At 40.0% G+C, this 25823-nt stretch overlaps 2 protein-coding genes across 3 annotated transcripts; one reads left to right on the forward strand and one right to left on the reverse strand.

Annotated features, from left to right (window-relative positions):
• Nucleotides 1-781: 781 nt before the first annotated feature.
• zfta (zinc finger translocation associated) lies at nucleotides 782-11355 on the reverse strand. Of its 2 annotated transcripts, XM_028038549.1 has the most exons (6): nucleotides 10729-11355; nucleotides 8665-8709; nucleotides 8206-8580; nucleotides 6632-6988; nucleotides 5787-6245; nucleotides 782-5088 (listed from the first exon to the last, which is right to left on the reverse strand). In XM_028038549.1, exons 1-6 carry the CDS (start codon nucleotides 10850-10852, stop codon nucleotides 4598-4600), a joined length of 1851 nt encoding a protein of 616 aa, XP_027894350.1. In that variant the 5' UTR covers nucleotides 10853-11355; the 3' UTR covers nucleotides 782-4597. The 2 variants fall into 2 exon arrangements, with proteins under 2 accessions (XP_027894350.1, XP_027894349.1); XM_028038548.1 differs by having other exon boundaries at nucleotides 8206-8709.
• Nucleotides 9977-25371, forward strand: LOC114157511 (uncharacterized). The gene is made up of 7 exons (XM_028038554.1): nucleotides 9977-9982; nucleotides 19123-19883; nucleotides 21016-21690; nucleotides 22338-22387; nucleotides 22464-22525; nucleotides 22613-22951; nucleotides 24434-25371. The coding sequence occupies exons 2-7, from the start codon at nucleotides 19233-19235 to the stop codon at nucleotides 24448-24450; spliced, it is 1794 nt and encodes a 597-aa protein (XP_027894355.1). The 5' UTR covers nucleotides 9977-9982; nucleotides 19123-19232; the 3' UTR covers nucleotides 24451-25371.
• Nucleotides 25372-25823: the final 452 nt, after the last annotated feature.

A 25823-nucleotide genomic window follows, 5' to 3' on the forward strand; every position in this document is an offset into this window, starting at 1 on the left:
AATGATTATATTAGTAATCAATTATTTTAACAATTGTCGTTTCACCACTTAACCTTATTTTGTACAATATTTGGAAATACATGAAAAATAACGCAAACAAATTAATTCCTGTTTTAAATGAGAAAATACACATTTATTGCCTAAAATACAATAACAGTATTCCTTTTGCGAACTCTTGATCATTTGTCGCAAAGGAAGCTAAAAACCAAAAAAAACCATCAACTCTTATTTTGCTGAACTGAACATCAATAGTGGAGGGCTGACCTGTTGAATATTTTTTGGATTAACTGATCAATAATTAGATAGCAAAACGTACATCATAGGAGGCTTTTAACTAAGTTAAACCCAGATGAAACAAACTGCCAGTTTACAGATAATGGTGCTATTATCTTAAATGCAAAATGTATATATGTGCTGTACAGTTTTAGATTAGTTGCTGTTCTTTCAGCAGATGGCCTTTTTAAAAATCTGTGTACTGCGATTAACAATTAATGTTCACTAAATTAATTGCCGATTATTTAAATAATCGATTCATTATGATTAATTGTTTCATCCCACGTAAAATGTTCCAGAACTCAAAAGATAAATTTACCTTCACTGACTGTGAAGGTAAATTGGAGGTCAGATCACATGCTCCGACATTCTAGGAGGCATATTAACCATTATCAGGTCTATAAATCTACACTGTCAGAAGATCTAAACTGTCTAATTTTGACTGGTCTTCAAATACCCATAAAGAAAATATAAAACAACAGAACCAAAATCTCACTTCAGCAAAGGATTAGAGGATCAATGAGTTTTTATTCCCTGGTGACAGGATGCACATTTCACACATTGGCCCGTTGGAAAGGGGCAGAGCAATCACTTTTCACACACACACATACACACAAGCAACGCATCATGTCTCACTTCATCGTCTCACGAATTAAGTGCTTATGTCAGAGAAGAGAAGCCATAAAGATGGAGCCTGTTCTGTCGTGTCACTTTACGTTAGCTTTGGATTAAAGATTTTATCCTTCATTAAAGACATCTCAACTGTTTATGAATGTCAGTCCCACATAAATACCACAGAGTCATGAGCCCACTGTCACATGACAAAGGCTGAGATACAGTTCAGACTACATAGGGTCATATTTAAAGCATTGTGCCTTTTAGCTTGTTGCTATGCATTGTTTTGACCCTGATATTGTGCATCTTTAAGGTAGGATGGTTTGATATTGGAGAAATTAAAGTAAGTAGGGATATTGACATCAGCATCAGTATAGGCCAATGTCAGTCAGTTTTCAACATATTGGAATTTGAAAACTGACTGACATTGGCCTAGTTAATATCAGCATAAGTAAAAATATGCTGATATTAACCAATATTCCCACCTTATTGCTGCTTGTGAATGTGTTTGAAGCGGGCGGTTTGTCTGGTCATGTGACAGTGATAGTGATGCAGCGGTAACTGAAGCAGAGACACAATGTCAGCGTTACATGATTATTTCTTCAGTGTGGAAATAGTTGGGAAATGTGTAGATGTCAACATGGCCCAAATTTTCACATCGTTGCGTCACTAAAATTAACTCTTCAAATGGTTTTTTTTTAACATCACAAGTTTTTATTTATTCTCCTGAAATCTATATTTTTTTTTTATCCGAATGTTTGGCTCTAGTTATTTTAAAACATAGCTTGTAATTCACTGTGGTATTTATGTTGGACGGTGACACAACTGAAGCCAACACGTAAATCCAGTAGTGTCGAACAGCGACAGCCTGGAAGAAAAACAAAACAAAAAACAACCACTGATTAAAGTGTTGATGCAAACAGAATCCCTGAGATATGTTTACCAAGAGAAGAAGAAGAAAATGAAGAAGAAGAAGTGACATTCTATGACAGAACTATTTTACAGGTTGCATAAACTTTGTACACTGGATGGGGAAAAAAAAACCCACAATGAAGCTGGAACAAAGTCTGCAAAGTGAATTCATAAATTTATCAAGCATTTGTCTAGTGTTAAAACATGCCTTCATCGTTCAATTTTGAATAAAGTAGAAAAACTGGACTTAGTTACAAACATATTTTGTAACAACCAGGATGCAAAAAAGTGCTCATACAAAGGAAAAATACAACTCATTTTCAGATATTTACACATTTTTTGTGCAGTGTTAAGGTAGGATGATTTGGCTGATGGGAAGGATGCATGGTGCTGTATTACCTAGACTGAGATTAAAACGGACAACTGAGGAGGACATCCTTCACCTGCACTTGTAAACAAGGACTAAGCTCCATATGCTCCATTCATTGTCATCAGCAAACACGTCAAACATTTTACTGGCTGCACACAGATAAGGGTGGAGGTTAGTAGATCTGATGGGACAAAGTGCTGCGTTGTATTCGTCTGTCACTCGGTTTCTAACTTCCTGAGAAAAGACTTGGGCCCTGACCAGAAACAAGCCCAAATATGAACAAATAAATATTCAATGGTGTCCCTAAAACCCTTAAAGCCCAGAGACTCATTTGTAAGTTTGTCTCATTACACAACTGTTCAATTCCAGCTGCCAGAATCCTTAAAGCTGACACTGAGACAGAGGCTTTTCCATTTGCTAGAAACCAAAATGGTTTCTATGAAGCTTGATGCAACAGTGTATACTGAATATTTGTCTGGTAAAATGCGAATTAAATGCAGCAAAATCTAATAAAGTGACCGGATGGAGCGGTTGTTCTGTGACAGAGAAAAGCCGTGATGAAGAAAGAGACACCTCTTTGGCTTTGCTTTAATTTCACTGAAATGTTCTTTAACTTTGTAGTAAAAAATTATCGTTGAGAAAAAACAAAATCACCTAAACATATTTTTAATCCTAGAAAATTCCATTATTTCTTTTTCAACAATTTTATAATCTAAGTCAATGAGAACACTTTCAAACATTTAGAATCCATTTCACAGTCATGTAGCTGATTAGTTTTGTTATGTTAACAAAAGATTTATTATTTTATGCCTAATATGTACCAGACTAAGTCACTGAGGCCAGATCAAGCAGCATTACATTTCTGTGTCATGACTGCTGTGATTTTAGGAGATTTTCTGATCCCCAATTGAACGGGTTTTAGAAAATGCAGGCTGTGCGGCAGAATAAACTCCATATAAATGATTTTCCATTAAATGTCACTTTTTAGAAATGATACTATAGTTAAGCCTGAATCTGAGGATCTTGGAACAATTGACACATTTTCCCTTTAAAAATAAATGCGTGTTCACATTTAGACATGCATTTAGACACAAAAAGGGTTGTCATGGAATCACCTTTTGGGAAGCTGCTCCTGCAGAGACGTCCCACCTGTATAAAGCTCCTGCTCTATTTTGCTTGACAGGTGGTCAGACTTCTCTGCTCTTTGACATTATCCTTTGTAAATGCAAAAATAATGAAGAATTTCTGAACCTCTCAAAGTATTTTGAGGTGGGGGGGGTTATGTTTACTGTTTATATTGCTTCTTAGTTTAGCCTTTGTTGTCATCACAGTGTCACCAACTACTGACTCCGGTATAATTCATTACAGCAATAAAAAAGCAGCTCCTACACCGGGCAGATGAGCCAGTGATGTGGCCACATATATTTAACAACTTGGCAAAAAATCTCTGTGAAAATGTCTCCTCTGGTACAGGAAACCTGCAACACAAACACTATTTTGCTCTTTTTGTAGCTAATTAAAGAGAAATGTAGGAACAAAGCAGTTTAACAGGCAGTAGTGTCTGATGGGGAATATTGGACCTGAGGGATTATTCTCTAAGTGCTCCGAACGACTTAAAGCATCAGCTCAGTTCAGTTCATTGCTAACAGTTGGACATTAGTCGTGATGCTACCAGTCCTGTGAATCAAGGTTGCAAAATATAAAAACAAAAACAAACATCAGTTCATTGAGATCTAATCGGCTCAACATGGTCCTGACTGCAGGTTTCGTCTAAATGTAAAGATGTTTGAGTTCTGTCAACAATCTTTTTGGCCCTCAGTGATCTAACCTGCTGAGTGAAATCATCCAACTAGAAGCTCTCAACCTGGTCATGAAGCCTCAACCTGAGGCTCTGCTTCAGTCCAATTCAGCTTCACTCCTTATGAAATATGGCTTTGCATTCTTATGCTGTTCTCAGCACTGATTTATGGATTCCATCATATGGAAAAGGCAGACTCACATGGCTTAATAGTAGCTTTCATGTGTTATCTGTTGTAGCACATAATCCACTCTGTTGGCCAGGATTTGGTTCATTTTGTGCAAAGACATCAGTAGCTTCCAAAAAGGAAATCTAAATAAAGTGTCATTGTTCCTTCTTAATGAGTCACTGGACTTTTAAATGTTCATGAAGCTTTGACATTTTGACATCACTTCATTTTCAGCCTCTTAGTAGAAACTAAGAAGTAAATTGAAGGGGATTTTAAAGAGGTTATCCCGCTTTTGTAAACTTGAATCTTACTCTCACACTCTTTCTTGCTATAACACAATTGTGCTATGATTTCACAATAGAGGTGAGCTGAAGAGTCATCCATTTTTATGGTTTAGGGACAGAAAAGTGAGGGCTGCTTCTGAACAGAAGCCAGGAGAGAAAACAGACAGAAGCCCTTTCTAAGTGCCAAGCTGCGCGGGCGAGGCAGCGCCCTGCATGAGTCCGTGGTCCTGGGAGGAGAAGCAGTCATCAGAGTGGACAAAGTGCAGGGCAGTCTGGCTGTAGCTCAGCAGGGCTTGCTCCTTCTCCTCAGTGCCATACAGCAGGGAGTGAGGATGAACCTGCTGGATGTGCCTCTTGATGGTACTGACCTTCAGCGTCGCCAGAGTGGCTCCACACACCATGCAGATCAGGCCATGTCTCCTACAGTCATAATCCATCAGGTATTCCATTCGCCAGCGCACCTGGTAGTTCCTCCTCTGGTCCTTCCCGGGGTAATGGCCGTGGCGAGGGACCGGGGCTGCAACGCCACAGTCCTTGGATCTGCTCCTCCCTCCGGTCACACTGTCGTTGCTGTTCACGGCGTTGAGGGGAGCACAGACATCAGAGGGGGAATCCTCATTTCTGCCTTTGGTAGTACTGAAGGCAACAGCTTCACTGGGGTTCAGTTCTACAGACACAGAGAGGGAGAGAGGACCTCAAGTTGAACAAAGACCAGCAAACATACTGCTGATTAGACTTCTCAAACAGGTTATCGCTGCTCCTCATTGTTTCACTGACTGCTGCACATACCAGCTAATCTGCATAAAATATCTACATTGTCTATATTCTGCATAGTTTGTATTTTTGTCAAGTTTATATTTCTATTTTTATTGTATTTTTGCCTGCTTTACTATTTATCCAACATTTTGTAATGTGACCAGGAAATTAAGAATTTCATTGTACAAGGAAACATGTTTTCTTACTGTCTGTACAACATGGAAAGTTTTGAATTTGAAATATATTTTCTTTATTGTAGGATAATTTTTATTCAGTTAACTTCTATTATGAATACTGTATGATAACTCTTCCTTATGCAACTTTAAAAAAATGGGGATGCATTAATACTGATGTCTAATAATATTGCTGCCGATATTTCTTTTACTGATATTGTACATTATCATGTATATTTCTCTACCTTTCGACACTGTGAAATGTTATATGACTAAATGACTAAGTATTCACAGTATTTAACAAGCAGAGCTTTGTTTACAAGACAGAAAGGGGACAGTTTATGAAGGCTGCAGGGCAGGATGATATTAATTATTGGTAATAATCAGGATTTAGTGACTGTTGAATAAAGCACAACAATGTGGAAACGTTTCTCACCATCTGGTATTTGCATTCCATCAGCAGACGAGTCTTTGGTCCAGGCAGCAGCCATTGCTTCTCTTTCTTGTCGGCTCAGCGTTGTGGTCTCAGGGTGGCATTCCTGAATGTGGCGGCGGAAGCTGCTCACCTTGCTTTCATGCAAGACCTGAGAACACACCATGCAAAAAGTGCCCTGGTCTTGGGGCCCATAGGCTACTAGATAGTCGAGGCGGAGTCGCCAGGGGTCACCCCCTCTCAGCCGCCTCTTCCTGGACTGCCGGAGAGGCTGGGATGGCAGGCGTGGGGCCCCGACCCCTCCATCCTCACCGATCAGATGAATGTCCTGAGTTAAAGTGCTGTCACCCTCTGGGAACATGTCAGCGTTGATTGGAACCGCCGTAAGGTCTTCTGTGAAAATGTCAGTCCCCTTTGCTTTGGTGTTGGGTGTAGGTTCTGACTTGACTGAGTCTGGTTCACCTGGCGGAGAGTAGACAGACAGACAGACAGTATTCAGGTTCTACCCAGAATAACACACTACTTAAAGGTTCAAGCACTTTTACCGACATAAACGCAACAAATCTTTGAATCATCATCTCTACAACATTTTCTAGGACACTGCAGTGGCTAGATGTTACCATGGTGATGTTGATGAGGATATGAAGTGATTAGGGGGTGATGAGAAAGCAAATCATAAGATTAATCATCCGTACCTTAATAGTCATGTATTGCAAACTTGAATCTAACATAGAATAAAATGTTCTTATGGCTTATGTTTGATGCTGCGATGTAAAACACTTAAACTGCCTTGTTGCTGAAATGTGCCATACAAATAAACTTGACTCGAAAGTGGTTGATGTTCTCACCGTGGGTCTGGGCCCAGGCCTGTAGGATGCAGTGCTTCTCCTCTGAGCTGTACACCAGCGAGTTGGGGTGGGTTTCCAGTACGTGGCTCTTTATGTGATCCAAGTGGAGCGAGGGAAGTACTGCTCCACACACCATGCAGAGCAGGCGTCCGGCCTCAGCCTCATACTCCATCAGGAACTCCTGGCGGAACCAAGCGTGTAGAGAGTCATTCAGGTAGCGCTCCAAGGTCCGCGCCGACGGTCCGGGGAGCCCGTCCTCCTCCTCTTGGGGTTGGAGGCTCTCATCCTCTATGGTCCGTGGAGTCAAAGCGGGGGGCTGCTGTTGGTGCTCCTGCAGTGGAACTGGATCTGGAGTTTCTGGGTGTATTGTATTTTGGAACATCCAGACAAAACAAACATAAAAAACAACTGTTTAGAACACGACCTGAGAAACAAAAGCTGATCAAGATCTTTTATTTAAGAAAGCAGTTATCAGAGGATTGTAGTTTACAGATAGCCTGGTCCATTGTTAGGCTTGATGAGTTCAGATACTGAAGTGTAAAGCTGTTGTGTGCTGCTCTGGGATGTTAAACTGCTGCCTTTGCTCTCCAACAGTTATCTTAACTCAAGCAGTAAGTCAGATAGTAGATTGTTGGGATCTGCTGTTCCTAACAGAATAGTTTGTAAAAAAAAATGTTACAAACAACCCAGTCGCCTGCTGGAGGCTCAAACTGTTAAGATAATTTCTAATGTTAGTGTGAGCAGCAGAACTCTAACAGAACCACAACAAGTTTCTGGCGCTGGGTCTCTTCAAAGAGTGAAAATGTTTCATGTTTGTTTCAATTCATGCTTGACAACTTCTCATTAGCACATGTATATATTTTCTTGGTCCTTTGCTGCCAGCTATTGTTGAACAGAAAAACAGCATGCCTGTCAAAGCATAGGTGTTATGTTTTAACAAGAAACTTTGATGAATTGGATCACACTTTTCTGTAATCGCACATTTATGAACAAGAAGAAAAAGACATTTTAAAGTAATGAAATAAAATGTATGCTAATTTAAATGTTTGTGGGGATTTTTAGATAAAAAACTGTGACGTATGTGGAGGTGAGGTGTTTATGTTCAGTCAGTACTTGGAGATTTATCTCTAGCTGCAATTGCTGCAGAAAATCTATTTCCAACGGCTTTGACACCTAAGGATGAAGATTGTTGCCCATTCTTTTTCACACAAAACAGCTCAAACTCAGTCCAGCTGGATAAAGAACATCTGTTAACAGCAGTTTTTAAGTCTCGTCACAGATTATCATGTGGACTTGTTTCTGGTCTTTGACTGGGCCAGTCTAACATATGGATGTGCTTTATCTCAATCATTCCTTGTAGCTCTGGCTTACCTAATCGGCAATTTCTGAAGTCAACTTGTTGCAGTAAATTCTGTTTAGAGGCATCAGAGTAGAGAAGAACAAGTACAAATTTACTTTATACTTTTTAGAAGAATATTTGGAAACCACTGTCCTCTCCGCTTCATGCCACCCCAAGTCAGAACATAATGCACAATCCCACTGAATATGAGATCTAAAAATCTCGCTCTACTCACCACCTATTTGCTGACCAAAGTGCATAGAGTCTTCTTCTCCCTGGAGCGAGGATGCAGCAGCAGACCTCTGACCTGCCCCCAGACTCAGATGGCTCTCCCAGCCAGAGCGGATCACCTCCTTGTCTGCAGCACTCCACAGGAGAGAGTCCGGGTGCTTCTGTCTGATGTGTCTTTTGATGGTACTGAGCTTCAGGGTTGCGAGTGTGCTGCCGCACACCATGCAGATCATTCCGTGCCTTTGGGGGTCAAAGTCCATCAAGTACTCGCTGCGCCAGTATTCGTGGTAGTAGCGGCGGTGATCACGGCCAGGAATTCTGCTCAGGCCTGGACGTGACGCTCTCTGGACCCTGGGTTTGCGTCCAGAGGGCCCGGGCGCTGGGGAGAGAAGGAGTGGATGGTCGGGTCCCTCTGTGATGCTCCAGTAGCTGGTGGCAGGTGATCTCACAGGTGTGACCATACCTGTCTCAGAGTCCTCTCCACCATGGCCATTGGCAAGATTGTCTTCTTCAGAGAGCAAGACAATACAGAGATCAGCCACACCAGTAAATAGTAAATTAGATCTACGCAGAACACACAGACAGCCCTTGTGTTTGTCCTTTACCTCCAGCTCTGACAAACCTGGCCATATACTTATTGATTATTTGGAGACATCAACTATCCCAGTTCTCACCAATTCACCAAAACAGTGATTTTCAACCAGGTAGAGCAGACATAGGTTTTAGGTTCTGGTATACCAAAAGTATAGCCAAGATGTCCGATCTCTATACAGGGAGGGTATTTATATCATTTGAAAAACTTCAAAACAAGTTGAAGTTTTGTTTCAAAAATGTTTTGCATTCCTACAAAACATTTTTACAGATATCTTCTGATTCGGACTTCGGAGTTTCATTTTGTCCCAGCAGCAAAATAATCTTGATCTATCTTCTTTGTCTTTATTAGAAGACATTACTATGAACCTCTTAAATGATAGAGGACAGGTGTCTATTCTGTTCTCGATGTTTTTCGATAAACATAACAGATCTTCAAACAGCATTCTACTAGTGTAGGTAACAGATCTGGGAGATAGTTGAAAGCCAGAAGTGGTCAGAGGGTTGAGCTTTGATTCATACTCAATCTGCCAACATAAATTCCAAATTATTACAGTACAGTGGCTAACTGGGGAATATATCGCTCCAGTTAGATTACTTCACTTCCACACTAATATTCCTGACATTTGCATTAAATGCACTTCCCAGAAAGGACATGGCCACATACTAAGTGGCCATGTCCTCACATATTAGTTTTTTGGAAGGCTGTGTTGACTGTGAGTAGTCCGATGATTGGTAAGGAGGTTCCTTTAAATCATAAAATGTGCATCTTAAATATCTATCCTGAAGACTTTGTTATCTCAAATTATTCAAGATCCCTACTTAGTGTTTGTTATTTGGAAGCTAAATGCTGTATTGCATTATCATGGAAGAAAGAGACATTATGTGGAATTTCACAACGAATTAATTAAATGACTTTATTTAAAATGCCCTTGAGAAGATCAGTTATTTTACTAATAAAAAGCTTAACAGATTTTGGGAGATCTGGACTGTCTTTTACACGCGGCTAGGCCAAAATGATATCCAACTCGACGTGGGAAGAGGACTTGTCATGAGATCATGTGGCAAGAAAAACTGGTCTTTATGGTGATTGATCTGCTTTTTGTTTTGCCCCTCCCCTCTGTGTGTTTGCATTTTTTTGTCTAGGGTTATATTTATGTATATATGAGTGTTCATGTACATGTGCTCTTGTTAATATTAATAAAGAGATGCTGAAAAAAAGAAAGCAAAGAAAAAGGTCAGGAGGGAAACCCAGACGTCCATCCTGTTCAGATGCCCCAGCCACCTCAAGTGAGTCCTTTGGATTTAATTGTTCTACAATATTAAACGGACGTTTGTTTTGTATGTTGCTTTATGTTTTCATCACTATGTTAAAATATTTTAAAATGACTGACTTAATGACCCTGACATAAATTGAACATGAAGTAGCATTCAGTTTTTATGCTCCACTAATCTGGGAAAAACTCACTGAAAACTGCAATACTGCTGAAACACTGTATTTCTTTAATTCAAAGCTAAAAACCCATTTATTTAGAACTGCTTTTGGTTCATATTAACTGGAGCATCATTAATTTTACTCTGTATTTCACCTTTTCATAGCTTCTTTTTATTGTGCAAATGTTTGTTGCTCGTTTGTTGTTTTATGTCTTCATCATGTAAATCTCTTTGGCTCGCCTTGCTGAAATGTGCTATACAAATAAACTTGTCTTGCCTTACAGTCGCTATCCTCTAGATGGCAGCAGTGAGTCTCCTCAGCTTGTATGCTGTTGAGCCTTTGTTTATAGGAGCCACAGAGGCAGAGGGGCCATGCCGCTCCACGGCTTTGTCCCTGACACGGATTAACTGTCTGACTGACAATGGCTGTGTCACTGACAACCACGCACACCCACTCAGCTGTGGCCCTAAAAAAAAAAGAAAAACACATTTTTTCGTTTACCTCCCAAGTCGCTCCCCTCCTGCGTCGTTTCCTCCTCTCCGCTTATTATTAATGAGAGCAACTCAGACTGTTCGGAAGAGCGGAGGTCCACTGGCTCGCTCTCCCCCGTCTCTTTCTCTTCCATCACTGGCCTGGCTGTTGATGTAGTTGTAGCTCGTGTACTACCTCCCTCCTCAGCGGGTCGAAGCGGCGGAGCGGGACATGTCACTCTCACATGAACAACATGTCACAGCAGGAACATGTTCCGCCGCGCGGCCACCGTTCGACACGTATCTGGCTGGCGCTCATCGTTCTGGAGCCCGTGTTCTCCAGGGTTTCTCCCACGCGCCCCGCACGGGAGCCAAGTTAACTTTTCATAGAATCACTCAATCCGCCGGCGAAAACACTTTGTAGTGCTCAAGCAAGACTCGTCTCAGCTTAGGCCTCCAGTAATGTATTTTAAGGTTCTTGCTTGTCTTCTGGGTGGGGAGCCGGACTAGGGGCCCCTGGGGCTCCTTAAGGGGCTCCTGGGTAAATTTAAAGAGACAGTAACAGCGTCGACGACGCACACCCACCCCGGAGGGGGGGCAGAGCGAGCAGCAGGCGCTAATGCTGATAAGCTGCTAATACAACTGCTGTTGTTCAATCATAAACACGCGACGGCAGAGACGCTTTAGCTCATGTTCAAACAAGGCGGTTCCGTGTCACCTGGGCCCCTGGGCCCCTGGGCCCCAGATCACAAAGTGTTTTAAATGGGGACTTATGTAGTTTGACTGTTATAAATAGCCTTATTTTCTTAGTTCAGTTCGATTTAATTCAGTTAATTCATGCAGTGCAAGACAAACAGATTAATTTTATATTCAGTTATATAAAAATTTATAATAAAATCATCTCAGTTGATGCCAGTACATTCAATATAAACATTTGCATTCAACCACAGTCCAGTTCTATTGTAAATATAATACAGTATAATTAATTGGTTAAAGTTATCTTGGTAAGGACGTCCAGCCAATAGAATACAGACTAATGTCTTTGTTTCTCCTCCCTTGCAAGAACATGGCAACCGAGGACAGATGATTGCATTTGATAGGTATACTTTGCAGGGGTCTGTAAACTGAGAAAGCATGTGGTGAAAGTGGAAAGAAACGACTCACAGAAACAACAGACTGGGCCTGAGAGAACAGAAAGCAGACTCAAAGGAGAACTGGACTATGAGTCATTTCAAACATCTAGTTTGGCTATGGTTGTTTCATTATTGTCTCAACTGATTGTTTAGTTTGATTTTTTTTTTTTAGCATGGTGGAAAAATCCCACAATTCTCTGTTATAAGGGGTTCAGATAATGAGCACCAATACCGATTTAAAAAGGTAAATCTTCCACATTTTGCCTTCATGTGCTTTGTAAAAGTACTGGCTTGGTAACAATTATTAAGATAAACCCTTTGTCTTTTTGTCTCAGTGTGATCACAAAACATTTCGCTGCATGTTTTACATCCAAACACGTTCACATAAAGATATTCAGTACCACAATGATTCATGCCTCTGGTAGGTTTGCTAAATGTATTTTCACTTAAACCAGAAGTTTGTCTCAGAAGAGAAATGAGATAGACATTTTTCAAAACATCACAATACATATATATATTAATATTTACATTTTACTGAAAGATGCCATATCAAAAAATTATGTATACCCTTCTTATTCATACTCTTCCTATAACTGATGATGAGCGTTATTCTATGTTGTCACTGTTATTTTGACAATTAGTGATTTGAATTTTTATTTTGTACCTACATGTTACCTTTTTATCACTGTATACTTTCATTTCATACATGAAAACAAAAGATTTTGTACAAATGTCAAGACAGGTTTATTTATATAGCACCATTTACACAAAGAGCTTTACAGGAAAATAAAGGAACAGAAACAACATACTGGGCATCTGGAAAGTCCTCACAGCGCTTCACTTCTTCCACATTCTTATTCCAAACTGTATTGAATTTATTTCTTTACTCAAATTCTATAAGCCATATAATAATATGACATTTTTCATATATATATATATATAATGAGTTGCATGCAATAAATGAAGTACCACATAAAAATAGAGGACATGTCAAAATGCTAGTTTAACAAAAATTTTCACGTAACAGAAATCAAATTATAAAACACTCTTTGGTCATCAATTGATGATATTTTACAGGAATATAGAGTAAAATATTACTGTAAACAACAATAAAATTTTCAATCCTAATTTAAAGGAGACAACTGTTTCTGTACATCTAAGGCACAGGTGTCAAACTCCAGTCCTCAAGGGCCACTGTCCTGCAGTTTTTAGATGTGCCACAGGTACAAAACGCTGGAATGAAATGACTTAATTACCTCCTCCTTGTGTAGATCAGTTCTCCAGAGCCTTGCTAATGACCTAATTCTATTCAGGTGGTGCAGGACACCGGCCCAAGGGATATAGCAACTAAATGTTTTCTCGTCTTAAGTCAGGTAACATGACCGTTGTGATGTAAACGTTTGAAAACAATTGGATATGTGTCCAGTGTAGTACCACATATGTGATTTGTTTCCTTGACTAGTAGAAGTAACAAAATTGCTTCATATTGGCTGTCAAAGTGGGAACAAACTGGTCCTTAGTGGGTTTGAATTGATGTAAGGGTCACTATAAAACATGTTTATGGAGGGTTAAAAGGGGCAAAATAACCAAATACATCATATCTTTAATTAAATGCCCCATGTGGGACTTTTAATTATGCCCCACATGTCCAATTAACCATTTAATTGAACATAAGCATTCAATTAAATGGTTAATTTATTTAATAGACATTCTATTAAATATATTAGATCATTAAAATACAAACTTATAACAGCCAATGCAAATAATTAATTAATCGAGGTGTGGTGCCAACATTGACTTGTTGAGTTCCACTAGTTTAACCTCATTTTTTGAAAATTATGTTAGCTCTTGTAATGCAGAATTATTGTCAGCTTTTTGTGAGCTGGTGGGACAGATTTTACAATCAGCAGACACGGAAGCAGGAGATTGTTATTCAAACTACTTAGCAGATAAAGTCAAAGAATTTCAATTCATGAAACTCCTCCGCCTTGATTTTCAAGAACCAGGCTAAGCTGGATCTAAGAGGAGTTCAACAGATCAGTTTAAGTCAGGCATTGACTGGCCATAGCATAGATAAAATTATTTCATGAACAGGAACCATGAAATACACATTTAATTACTGTTATACGTTTGTATTTTAGTGATTTAATGGCATTTAATAAATTAATTAAATTATCCATCCATCTATTTTCTAACACCCTTGTCCCTACTGGGGTCGGGAGGGGTGCTGGTGCCTGTTAAAAAGATCAATATTTGCCAGGCGAGTTGATAAACCCACTATTTATGGTTGTTTGTTCACATATAGATGGTTGTTTTAATTTGTAAAAAAACAACAACAACAAAAACAGTTTAAATAAATACTGGTTTAAAATTCAATAAGATAAGCGGTTCCTCTCCGCACGCGCACACAGAAACGCGTTGGAGCGAGCATCCAGGTCCCACATCCTGGTACTTTGATCGTTGTCAAGGCTGCTCCAGGCTGAGCACGGCTGGCGGACAGTAGCTGCGGTGGCCTGGCCCTATTCTGTCCAAACAGCGGTCGTATAAAGTGTCCCGGAAAGTTAGGTGTAGCTGGAAGGTAACAGACATGCATGTTTCAGTTCCTTACTGTTGTAATCTTGCTGCTTTTCCTTGTTAGCCTGCTCCTTTTCCCTCCATGTTTAGACGCAGCACACAGACTGGCGCCCCCTCCGTTAGGACAACAGGCGGAAGACGTTGTCCATTGTGCCGCTGAGGGAGACAGGGATCCGGGCATGCTTTACGTGAAAATGTAGCCATGTATGTCACTAAGGGTTGGTATATTTCCCTTCACTGTGGTTATGTTTAGTAACGTGGCCGCGCCTCAAACCAAACAATTACAAGTAAGGGATAAAGACTGTACGACGGGACTAATTTGTGATTGAAAAGGGACACGTTTAAAGGGACAGAGACTGTTTCCTTCCTGGTTACAGTAGCTAAAACGTTTTCACACACTCGAAAGCTTGGCATTAAACGGAAGAAAACATCTCGAAGCTCCTGTTAGACAATGCGTCATGTATACTTTACAAACAAATGTTATCCACAAATGATTTTGGAACAGATGGGTCGTTTTAGTCATCTCCATTATCTCGTTATTTGGACAAAGCCTTCTTATGTGGTTTAAATAAATTAATAATATTATAGGAATAAAATAAGAAAAAAAATGCCTGTGTGAACTCAGAATGTTATTTATGTTGGACTGTTCCATACACAAATTACAGTTGTAATCCCTAACCCTGTCCCTCAACTGTCCTGTAGGTTTGAGATCTGTCCCTGCTCCCACACACCAGTCTTAAACAATTGTAACGTCTTTAGCATGCCATTAAGTTCAGGTGTGTTGAGGCAGCAAAAACATCTAGAACACATAGGACCAAGAACACGGATCAATTCTTTAGAGCAGAATATGAAAAATGCATATAAAAGTGAAGTGTGAAGCAGTAAAGTGACCAAATAGAAATCATTTCTTGCTTTTATTGAAAACTTTAAACACCAGTGTTTCTGTTTATTGTAAGAAAAATATTCTTAAACAAACCCATCAGAACCAAATGTGTCATCCTGTTTAGATGTGTTTAAGATGCATCTCCACCCCATGCTTCACTTGTTATCAAAGCCAGTGTCAGTGGTAGTTGGATGTCTTTAGTTGACAGTTTTGGCCTCCGACACTCTGTTGGTAAAATGTTGGCTTGCTCTCCCTTAAAGTATTACTTTAGATTGTTGAAGTCTGTTGAAATGTACGTGATTTTATTTCATCAAACAAAGTTGATCTCGACTTTGTTTCAATGCAACAGTGCGTGGTTTTTGGATTTGTAACCATAGCGTTATTGTTCTATTTGCAATCATGGAACAAGTTAATGGTCCATGACTACACAAGTCCAACACCATGCAAGGCAGTTGGAACATTTTTTTTGCTGATGCACTAATGCAGTGTAAAATGTTTTCCTCTACTGCGTAATTCTTATTATTATATACCAATAGACCTTAATTATTTTTAAAGGGTTTTACAACCTCTCTTGGCTTGGTGAGCAAAAGGAACTACTGTTTTTGCATTTTAAATAACATTTGTTCCTAAACCTCCAGACATCCAAAAATCCAGACTTGTTGCTTTTTTATAATGCTCACATTTGCTAAACAGCAGGTAATCAATTCTCTGCATAAGCAACACCTGGCTGCTAAATATTCTCATAATTAATAACAAAATTGCCAGATAAGCTTTGTTTTATTTAAGGTTATATTTATGTAGCTCCTGCATATAGATTTGCTGTATTGTTCTATAATCTGTCCTGTGTAGCTAGTTTTATATCAGTATTAAGAGTTTTTAAGGCCCAGGGATGAGCAGGTATGTCAACTTGTTGTGATACGTTCAAACGTTAAACACTACTTTTTAAATCAGAAGCTGCAGTCTTTGTTTGTAAATGTAATGTGGCAAAAAAGACTGTTGGTACTAATTCCTCTGCAGTCCAATGTTATCTGAACAAAAGCTTTATAATGGATCTTACTGACATTGATAAGTAGAGAAACTTTTTTGCTGGTTTGTATTAGGTTTCACAGACTTAACTAAGAATTTCTGTATGTAATATCTTTAGAAAAGCATTCGTTACACACTTTTTGTTTAGACAAAGTTATCATCCTCATCCAGGAAAATACAATTAAACAGGATATACATGTTTGATGTTCAATAAATTTTAAATATTTGCGAGGTTTAATGCAAAAATGCATCTAAAGGTTGTGTTATTTCCCATAGGTACTGCTGTATGCCAGTGCAATGCCATCTGCTCAGCAGCATCTCCTGGGAGTTAACCACCCTGAGTCTCTACTGAGGAACTCAACTGATTTACTGTGACAAAGATAAATCTTGCTGTTAGATGAGAACTAATGGGCTATCCAAGCTAGCGATAGCATGCCATCTCAGAAAGGTAAAGGTTGTCCAGCGTCCCATCGCTACCGGCCAGCCTCCGAATATGATGATGCCACACTCGCCCAAAAGAGAGAATATTGGAGAAATAAGAAAAGGGAGCAGAGGGCCCGACTGTCTGAACAGAGAAAGAAGTCAACACAAGACAGCAGTGAGGAAAAGCTCTCATACATGTATGTCTCTGCAGGGGTCAATACTAATTTGTCAGACCCCTTGGCTGCCTTGTCCTCTCCTTTGCTAAGTAATGATGTCTCATATAGTTCTTTATCAAAGAGTGAAAGGACAATTGAACACAGTTCAACAAAGGCCCCTAAAAAACAGGAGCGGCATCAGGCAATGACAGTTAGCAAGGTCCTGCGTAACTTGCAGCCAACATCGTGCTCCATTTTGGCTACAGCAGCTGAGGGTGGCTCTGTCACAGTGAAACGTCCAACAACCAAAAGTCTTAGGAATCTGGTTACCTCATCCAAAAGCAGCGGAACCGAACTGAACACCAGTTCATCAGTGCCTCCAGTCAGAGTCCCTTTTACCAGCAGCAGCTCCACAAAAACAGAACCCAAGCCATGTGGATCAATGCAGGACTCACCACTCCCAAACACAACATCAGAGGCACAAGTGGCATTGAATGGGCTCCAGGTGTTGCCTTGTGTAACAACAGATACAATGCACGCAGCTTTATGTGGCCCTGTTTTTAATAAAACAGAGGGCCAAAGAATACACACAACACCTCAAAGTGGATTAAAGAGTGCCTTGGTCACTATAAAAAGGGCTACATGTTTTGGCATTACACCAGCTCCCATGGAGGAGGAGGAGAGAGCAGCCAAGCGAAGAGAGCACTGGAGAATCAAAAAACGAGAGCAGAGAGCAAAGCTGGCAGCTAAGACCACTAAAGTCAGAGAGAGGCCACAAAACAGAGATGGGCTACCGGCACAGAAGACAATACTTGTGGCCAACTCAACTCTGACCTCTCAGTCGTTTCTGAGAGGCACAAGCCAGAAGCGGAATCCAGTTCGGGTTAAAGTGCCGTATACAACAGTTAGATTGGAGACTGAAAACCTGCAAAGTGGGTTAGCTGTTCCTGACCTGCAAACAGAGCAGATAAAAGTACAGAATCCACATGGGCATAAGATGGAACAGACAGTGGGAACGTTTAATACAACCGCAGTAAGGAAGCCAGTAGAATCACAGAGAAAACTAACTTATATGCATCATTCTAACATTACCCAAGAGACTTCATCATGTAAAACACTTCGACAAAGGTCCATTGAAACACAGAAGAATTTCCTGAATCAGAGAAATCTAAGAAATAAACCTTTCTTGACAGCTGCAGGGTTTCGTACCAGAGCTATCCCCACAATGGACACTAATGACACACCAGAGCAAATACTAGCCAAGCGGAGAGAGTACTGGCGGAATAAGAAGCGTGAACAGCGAGCAAAGCTTTCACTGGAGAAGAAGGTTCGACTAAAGGAGAAGGACTCTTTGACACGTCGAGTAAAGCGTTACCAACAAATCCTTGAAGAAATGAGAAAGGCAAGAACCTTGGCGCATTCAACTGAGAAGACCCCTACACTCGCATCTGAGGCCATTGGGGGGTTCATCAAAGAGGATGGGACTCTGACAATTAACATACCTCACAGTGCAAAATATCAAAGTATAGTTGGAGACAAAAGTGAAGAAAAGCTCCATGACATTTCTAAGAAGATGCAGCCAACGTCACAAACTGATATGAACTGGAGAAGTGTTTCCCCATGTAGGGTAAATCGGCGTTCACCTCTAACTCGCTCATCTCAGGGTAAAACTGCTTTTTCTTTTGTGCAGACAGTCAACAAAACTTCTAAATTAATTGCTGTCAAACCACAATCTCACCTTGACATAACAACTAGTTCCAGTCCAAAGCCAAGCAAAAGTGTTCAGCAGCTCACACTAACTCATCTCCAGTCCCCTCATAATGCAGCCTCAGTCGCAGGGTCAAAGTTTGGTGGCTGTGTCATGAAAATGAGCATCTCAAGCCGTACGCCATCACTTCCACTGCTGTCCGTGGGTCCAAAGCTGTCAGAAGAGGAGAGGATGGCAAAAAAGAGGGAATACTGGAGAACAAAGAAACGTGAGCAGCGAGCGGCTCGTGCTTCACGACTGAAACACAGCATTTTCCAAGTAAGGACCAGTGCAGGGTTACTGAGGAGGAGGGTGCATACACAAGAATTAAACACCGTGCAGCCGAGCACCAATCTTACCATCAGTGCAGAAAAAGCACAACATTTTCCAAACAACTCTGTGAGTGCTGTACCACATGCAAATGAAATAAAACAGGAGGGTGAGTCTGTGCCAGCAGCTGACCTAAATTCTCTATCAGATCAAGCCATCTGTCCAGACAAACCCCCGACCTCCCCACCTGCACCTCCAGAGCCGGAGCCTGAGACATCTCTCAATTCAGACAGCCAAGCCACCACTCTGCTGGCTGTAGCCTCTATGAAGAAACTGCTGGAGGAATCCCTCAGCTCAGTTTCAGAGAATCAAATCGAACAGGCTGGTGTGAAAATAGAAACAACCGAAGATGCTTCAGAGCAGGACATAAAGCCTGTTTTATCACAGCTTCATTGTGAAAAGAATGACAAGGATTTATTACCTGCTTGCTTGACATCCCAAATTAAAAGCTTGCTGTCGGATAGTGATGTGCTGGAGGGAAAAGACTTGCCAAATCCCCAGCTCAGTGATGCAGTTCCGTCTCTTTCTGCGTCAGGTGAGGTGGCGCACTCCGCCTGCGCTCAGTCACCCCAGACGTCTTCAACACCTTTCATCACCACAGCCTCATCATGTGGAACTCGGAGATCTTACAGCAGCAATTGGGCCCATCAAAGCTGCTGGTCTGAAGAGCTACCAAAGCTCCATCACATCACAACTACATCCCTAGATCCACCACAGCAGCATCACCTTGATCAGCATGATCAGCAGAGACACAACAGCTCTGTGCCACCTGCAGAAAGGTTCTGCAGCAGTATGACAAGGAAGAGCAGCTCAAACATCCTTCAGAAGAAGAGGGAATACTGGAAGCTGATGAAAAGGCAGCAGAGGGCGAGGTTAAAGGCCAGGCAGAAGGAGATTCTTTCAAAGAATACCCAGGTGAGCCAACAGTCAACCTCTTGATCTGGATGTTGACTAGTGTTACAATGCAAAATGTTCTGTAAGAGATTGTGGTTGGTCCTTCCACTAACCAAGCTGACCTACCAGGTGTTAATAAGTTAAAATATACTTACAGAACTTCAATGTTTTTTGTTGGCTTTTTATGTGGCAAGTCAACACAATGTAGTATGTACAAATACAAATGGGATGTAATGGTTCTGTTGTTACAAAAAACTAAAGAACATAACAGTCAGTCAGGACCCTGATGTTGTTTTGTTTTTCCCTTCCAGTTTCTGTATATTTTTGCACCTCCAACTAGTTTTTGCTTGAATACAATCATTGTTTTTTTTTTTTTTCTCCGAAGAGTTTTTGCGGTGCTAGTGGCTCGTATTTTTTTCTACAGTAGGCAGACAGGAAGGAGGGTGAGGAGAGGGGGGAAGACATGCGGTAAAGGTCGTCGGGACCGGGAGTCGAACCCGCGACGTCCGCGTCGAGGACTAAGGCCTCCAAACGTGGGGCGTGCTAACCCCCTGCGCCACCACAGCACGCCCGTCAATCATTGTTTTTTAACCAGAATCTTCCCTGTTGTAGCTTTCAAAAATGCACTAGTATTGGATTTGGAAAAATTAAATTTGTATTTTAAATATCTGGTAGGGGAAAAATAAAGCTGATGCACAATGTGAACATTAAGCTCATTAAGCTCTTCTATTTCTGAATGACACCTTGCTATATTGTCATTTAACAGCATATAAACTTTTAAATGTTGTCAGGTTTCTCTGGTTTTCAGAGATAAAAGAAACCTTTGTATGTTTTATATCTAAAGACAGGGTTTCAATTTTGGTTCTCCAGCAAATGTAAAGGGTCATAAATTTAACTAAGAACAAACATTTTGATTTCCATTTTTCCATCTGCATTTGAGCTGGCTAGAAGTATCTTAGGATAAGAACATGAAAACAGTTGATTTCTGAGGTTGGCTCAGCTCCAGCCTTGTAGGCAGGAGCATCTACTCCCACTGAAACCTGAATCATTACTCCACACCTCATGCTAGTGTTGGGCTCTCTGAAAACTATATCTACACTGCAAGTTCCTCTTGCTGAATACCCTTGTGTTTCTGTTATTTTTTATCTTTCAGAATGCAGGACTTGATATTAATATTAGTGAATGTGTAAATCCATCAAAGCCATCCTTCCAGTCCTGTTCGTCTGTCACATCAGTACCTGCCATGAGCAGCGTCCCTGACATCTTGGTTGGCTCATCATGTAAAATTGAACAATCACCTGACACATTCTGTGTTAAACCCCCCATCATCAGCAGAGAGGGAAACGTGAAAGATGAACCTTCATCACATCTGACTGACTTTCTTGGAGTTTCTTCACCTCACTGCCAAAAGTGGACACCCAGAGCCACAGAGACTGAGACAGCCTCTTCTTTTCCTACTCTGAAGCCCCCAGACAACCCTCTGACAAGCATCCACCTGCAGCCCATTGAACTTCCTGATAGACATCAAAATCCCATCCTTAGTCCTATAAAAATCTCTTGTGCTCAACTTCAAAGTCCCATAAATAAGGTGGAGTCTGCTGCCCAGGCAGCATCAATATGCATCATGATGCCTCCAAAGCCCATCCCTGGGGAGTCTGAGGAGGACTTTCTGAGGAGAAAGCGAGAGTACTGGAGGTTAAAAAAGAAGGAGCAAAGAGCAAAGAAGGCATTTCAGTACAAGGGGTGCACCTCAACGAGAGCCTCCAGCGGCAGCAGCAGCTCTGATCTGCCTGGTCAGGATCTACAGACGCCGACGACAGCTATGGAGGTAAGACCAAAACTAAACGGTGTGGATAGTAAGGCTAGATCCTTATATGGATCCTTTCAATATCTCCTGATCTGATCACATTTCCAAATATTTTTGCAATGGATTCAATTAATTTTTTGTCAAATTTTACTATTAAAAGTAGTCAAATCTTTTACAGATTTACGTAAAATAAAACATAAAAACAAATCATGTTCTTGTGAAAGATCTTATGAATTGCTGCTAATTTTCCTCTCCTGTTTAATTTTTGTAGGTAGGTTTGCCATCACCCTAATCTTTAGCTCCCTCCACAGATTATGTTTTTGATTCAGGTCGGGTCAGTGAAACATTAATATTACCTCTAGTCAGTGAAAAATTACAAGATCACAGGAGTATGTATAATATTTTTGGCTTAACTAACTGTAAAGGATGAAATCAGAAAGGTTTTATGTGGCATAGACATGGGCTGATATGAAATTATGACAGTGTTATAGCCTTAGGCAAAAATATTACAGTGTGGCAGTATCGCAGTATTATGATTCCAATTAACTCTAATCATAATTAGCGTTGTTAGTCTCACAACGCATTTTGAGACTAATTAAGAAGAAAATAGCGATTGGGACTTATGCCATGGTGTGTTCCTGTTTTGTTTTTCCATGTACTTCCTGCAGGATTCCAGTCAGTGGGGAAACTCCTCTGATGCATCTGAAAATCTAATGAGGTGGGAATTCATGTAGCTTCTGTTTTTAGCATCGCCTCCATCAGCTCTACCTAATATAATCATCTTGTTTCGTCAGCATCCCAGTGGATCCCGACCCACCACCGTTTATATACACCAACTGCCCAGCTCAGGTAGAAGGTAAATGATCATCTGTCAGTCTTTGCTCACCAGTCTGTTCAGCATGGCACAACACAAAATTGTCTTTAACAGTTTTTTTTGTTCCAGGTGAGGCAGATATTTTGTTTGCTGATCATGCTGATGGTGATGATGATCATGATGGTAATGATGAGGAGGAGGATTCTATGTCAGAGGCAGTCTGGAGAAACCGCTACCTCATGGACTATGATCCACTCAACCAGCTGCTGGTGTGCATGGTCTGTGGTGAGCTGCAGTACTCCCACAGCCTGGAGGGGGTGCAAGCCCACATCGACGAGGCGCACCCCCTCACCTTGAGGCTGGAACCCAGGGAGAAACAGAGGATCCTGGAGGCCTGGGACGAGCAGGTGTCGCAGCGGGAGCGCTTCTTCAGCAGCCAGCTGCAGCAGCACTGTGGTGCTGCAGAAGGTACCCTGAGCCTGCTAACATGTCCTTCCTAACACTATACACTTCATATTCACTCAGCCATAAAGTCTTGGATAGCAGAAATTCAGTCTTCCTGTGCCAGAGATGAGCACAATGCTTGGCAATTCTACAATCCCAAGATCCAATAAGTATTATAAAATTCCTATTTTTATTTTTATGTGTTTCAAATGTGCGCTTTTGAAAAAGGTGTGATCCAAAACATCTTGAAAGAACAAAAGCAGTGATTGGATATAAGACAGCTGTTGCTGCCGGTAACAGGTTTTGTTACCTGTTCAGATCAGAATATATTCTTGCGTAATAGTTAAATTTTATTTTCAAAGCAGATGCTCATAATTTAATCTTTACTAGTCACAAAGAGCATTTCAGTTTACCTGAATGCCTTTGTCCTTTTAAACAGTGAGCATGCCAAATACCTCAGACACAGCCGTTTCTAGGACAAATTCAGCTCAGCTACAAGGCAGCAGTTTACAACAAGACCATGTGGTCCAACTCAGGTCCGGTTGTTGGAATATACACAGCTGTGCAAAAAATGAACAGACCACTGCTCTGAAGTCCATTGAAAACCTCACGGTTATTCTACAAAATACCAATTTCTGAACTCTCCCTGAGTTAAAACGTCAATATTGTGGTTTCTTAATGAATATGAACTTGTCTTCTTTGCATTATTTGAGGTCTGAAAGCGCTGCATCTTTTTTGTTATTTTGACCTTTACTCATATTCTGCAATAAATACAGTAATTTTTGCTTTTACTGACTACTCTGTCAGTAGTTCGTAGAATAAAAGACTAATGTTCATTTTACTCAAACATATAACTATAAATAGTAAAATCAGAAAAACAGACCATTTTAAGTAATCTCTTAATTTTTTCCAGACCTGTTTATATTAATAACATCAGTCAGATTCACACCAACACATATTCAGGGCATAACATTATAACCATTGACAGGCAAAGTGTATAACACTGAAATCGTAGAAGTGTGTATCACAGAAACTGAATGTGCTTATATATATTTATCGATTGATTCATCTATATGCATGTGAATTTATCTTTTATTATTGATATTTTTTGCCCTCAGTTTATATTTGAACTACATACAAAAATAACTTTTTTAAATAAATGTAATGACAGGATTCTGGACTTGTGTGACCTTCCTGAGATCATTGATCCTTTCTGATATATTGATTTTGTATGCAGTATGGCCACATGATTAATCTGTGAAATAAAGGGTTCTGGTCGGGTTCTGGGGATCAAATTCTGCTTCCGCTCACTGACATGTAACCCAATCTTTAACCCAGAACATTCATGGGGTTCAAACTTTTTCACATCCTCTACCTGACTGAGGACTCAGTATTTACTATAAATAACTCAAGTTCTATTTTTTCTTTGTTTTGTATTTTTCAGTTTAATCAAAGTCTTATTGATGATATTTTGACTGTTTTATGCTTTCTGACTTGTTTTTACAGAAACATACAGGAACTGATGTGTAAAGGAGATTGCTGCAGAGTTGACTGGAAACCAAGTCCAAAAGAGAACATCATCTTTCTATTTCTTCTCTCAGTTCTGTTTTCCATTTCTTTTTATTTATTTCCACAAAGTCATTTTAAAAGAAAAGGCTAGGTTAGGTTCCTTGATTATATTTGGGAATAAAAGACCAACAGATTTACTGGGCTTGATTTTTTTCCCCACAGTTAAAACCTATTGAATAATTCAGTTCTGGACACATTCCAGTCTTTGTATTTTTTTCTCTCTCTGGATCCAGGTTCAGTTCGTGGCTGTCTCAAGTTGTGCAACTGCTTTTTAAAAGTGTCCGTACCATGCTGCTCTTTGAATCCCTTTACTGTATATTCTCCTGTTTTATTATTTGAGGCAGCTTTTTCTTCGGACTTCATCACCTGTGTGGAAATCTTTCTGCAGTACCTTCAGGGGTTTTATTTTTTCTCTTGTACGTAATTAAATACAAAGGTAGCTGTGAAAGGCCAAATTTTTTGAATATTGTTAATATTATTTTTTAAACATTATTTATTATTTGTTGATCTTTCTTAAACATAGTTGTTAGCTGAAGATGCATTATTCATACATACAGTTCCATGTTAGAGTAGGACAGTCTCTCATTTGTAAGTATTGAATAAAGATTTTTCTGCATGAGTAGTAAATGAAGCACTGCAGCTAAATATCAGAATGCATTCCTGATTTTTGGTTTTATCTCTTTGGTATGAAGCTTAACATCCTGAATGAACTTTGTTTAAGCACAAATTGAGAAAACTGAAGCACAGCTGGAACAGCGTGAGGCGCTGGACTTTACCTTGTTTTTTCACATTTGAATGTAACTTGCTGACATGTTTACCTGTTTGAGAAGAATCTTTAAATGCCTTTTCCACTAATAAATCATTTCTACATTTTGGTTATGCAGTGCAGTTTTTTATACACATCTTATTCAATAATTATTCTGATTAGACTTTAAAATAAAATCTTTTAATACTGTCTTCATAAAAATCCAGAAATAATCCAAGTCTGGGAGTTTAGAAATGGCTAAAATAGATAAAATGGATAAGAAATATTAAATTGCTCACTTTATTAACAGTAGTTAACCTAAACCATTAAAGCAGGATCGGTTTGTTTATTTTCTGGTTTTAACACCTAAGCTTAAAAACAAATGACTATATTTTATGGTAGAACAAAGTATTTCATCTTTGAATTTTTTTGAGGACCGTGTAGCATTTTCCCAGAGGTGATACAGCTGTACCAATGTCACTAGAAGTTGAAACAAACCCATCAGGAACATTTTTATGAACTAGTTGGCATCATGGTGTTTACATAGTAGCCATCAACAAGCAGGATGTACAAATGTATTTG

Source organism: Xiphophorus couchianus, chromosome 14, assembly GCF_001444195.1.
Source record: "Xiphophorus couchianus chromosome 14, X_couchianus-1.0, whole genome shotgun sequence".
NCBI classification, from domain to species: domain Eukaryota; kingdom Metazoa; phylum Chordata; class Actinopteri; order Cyprinodontiformes; family Poeciliidae; genus Xiphophorus; species Xiphophorus couchianus.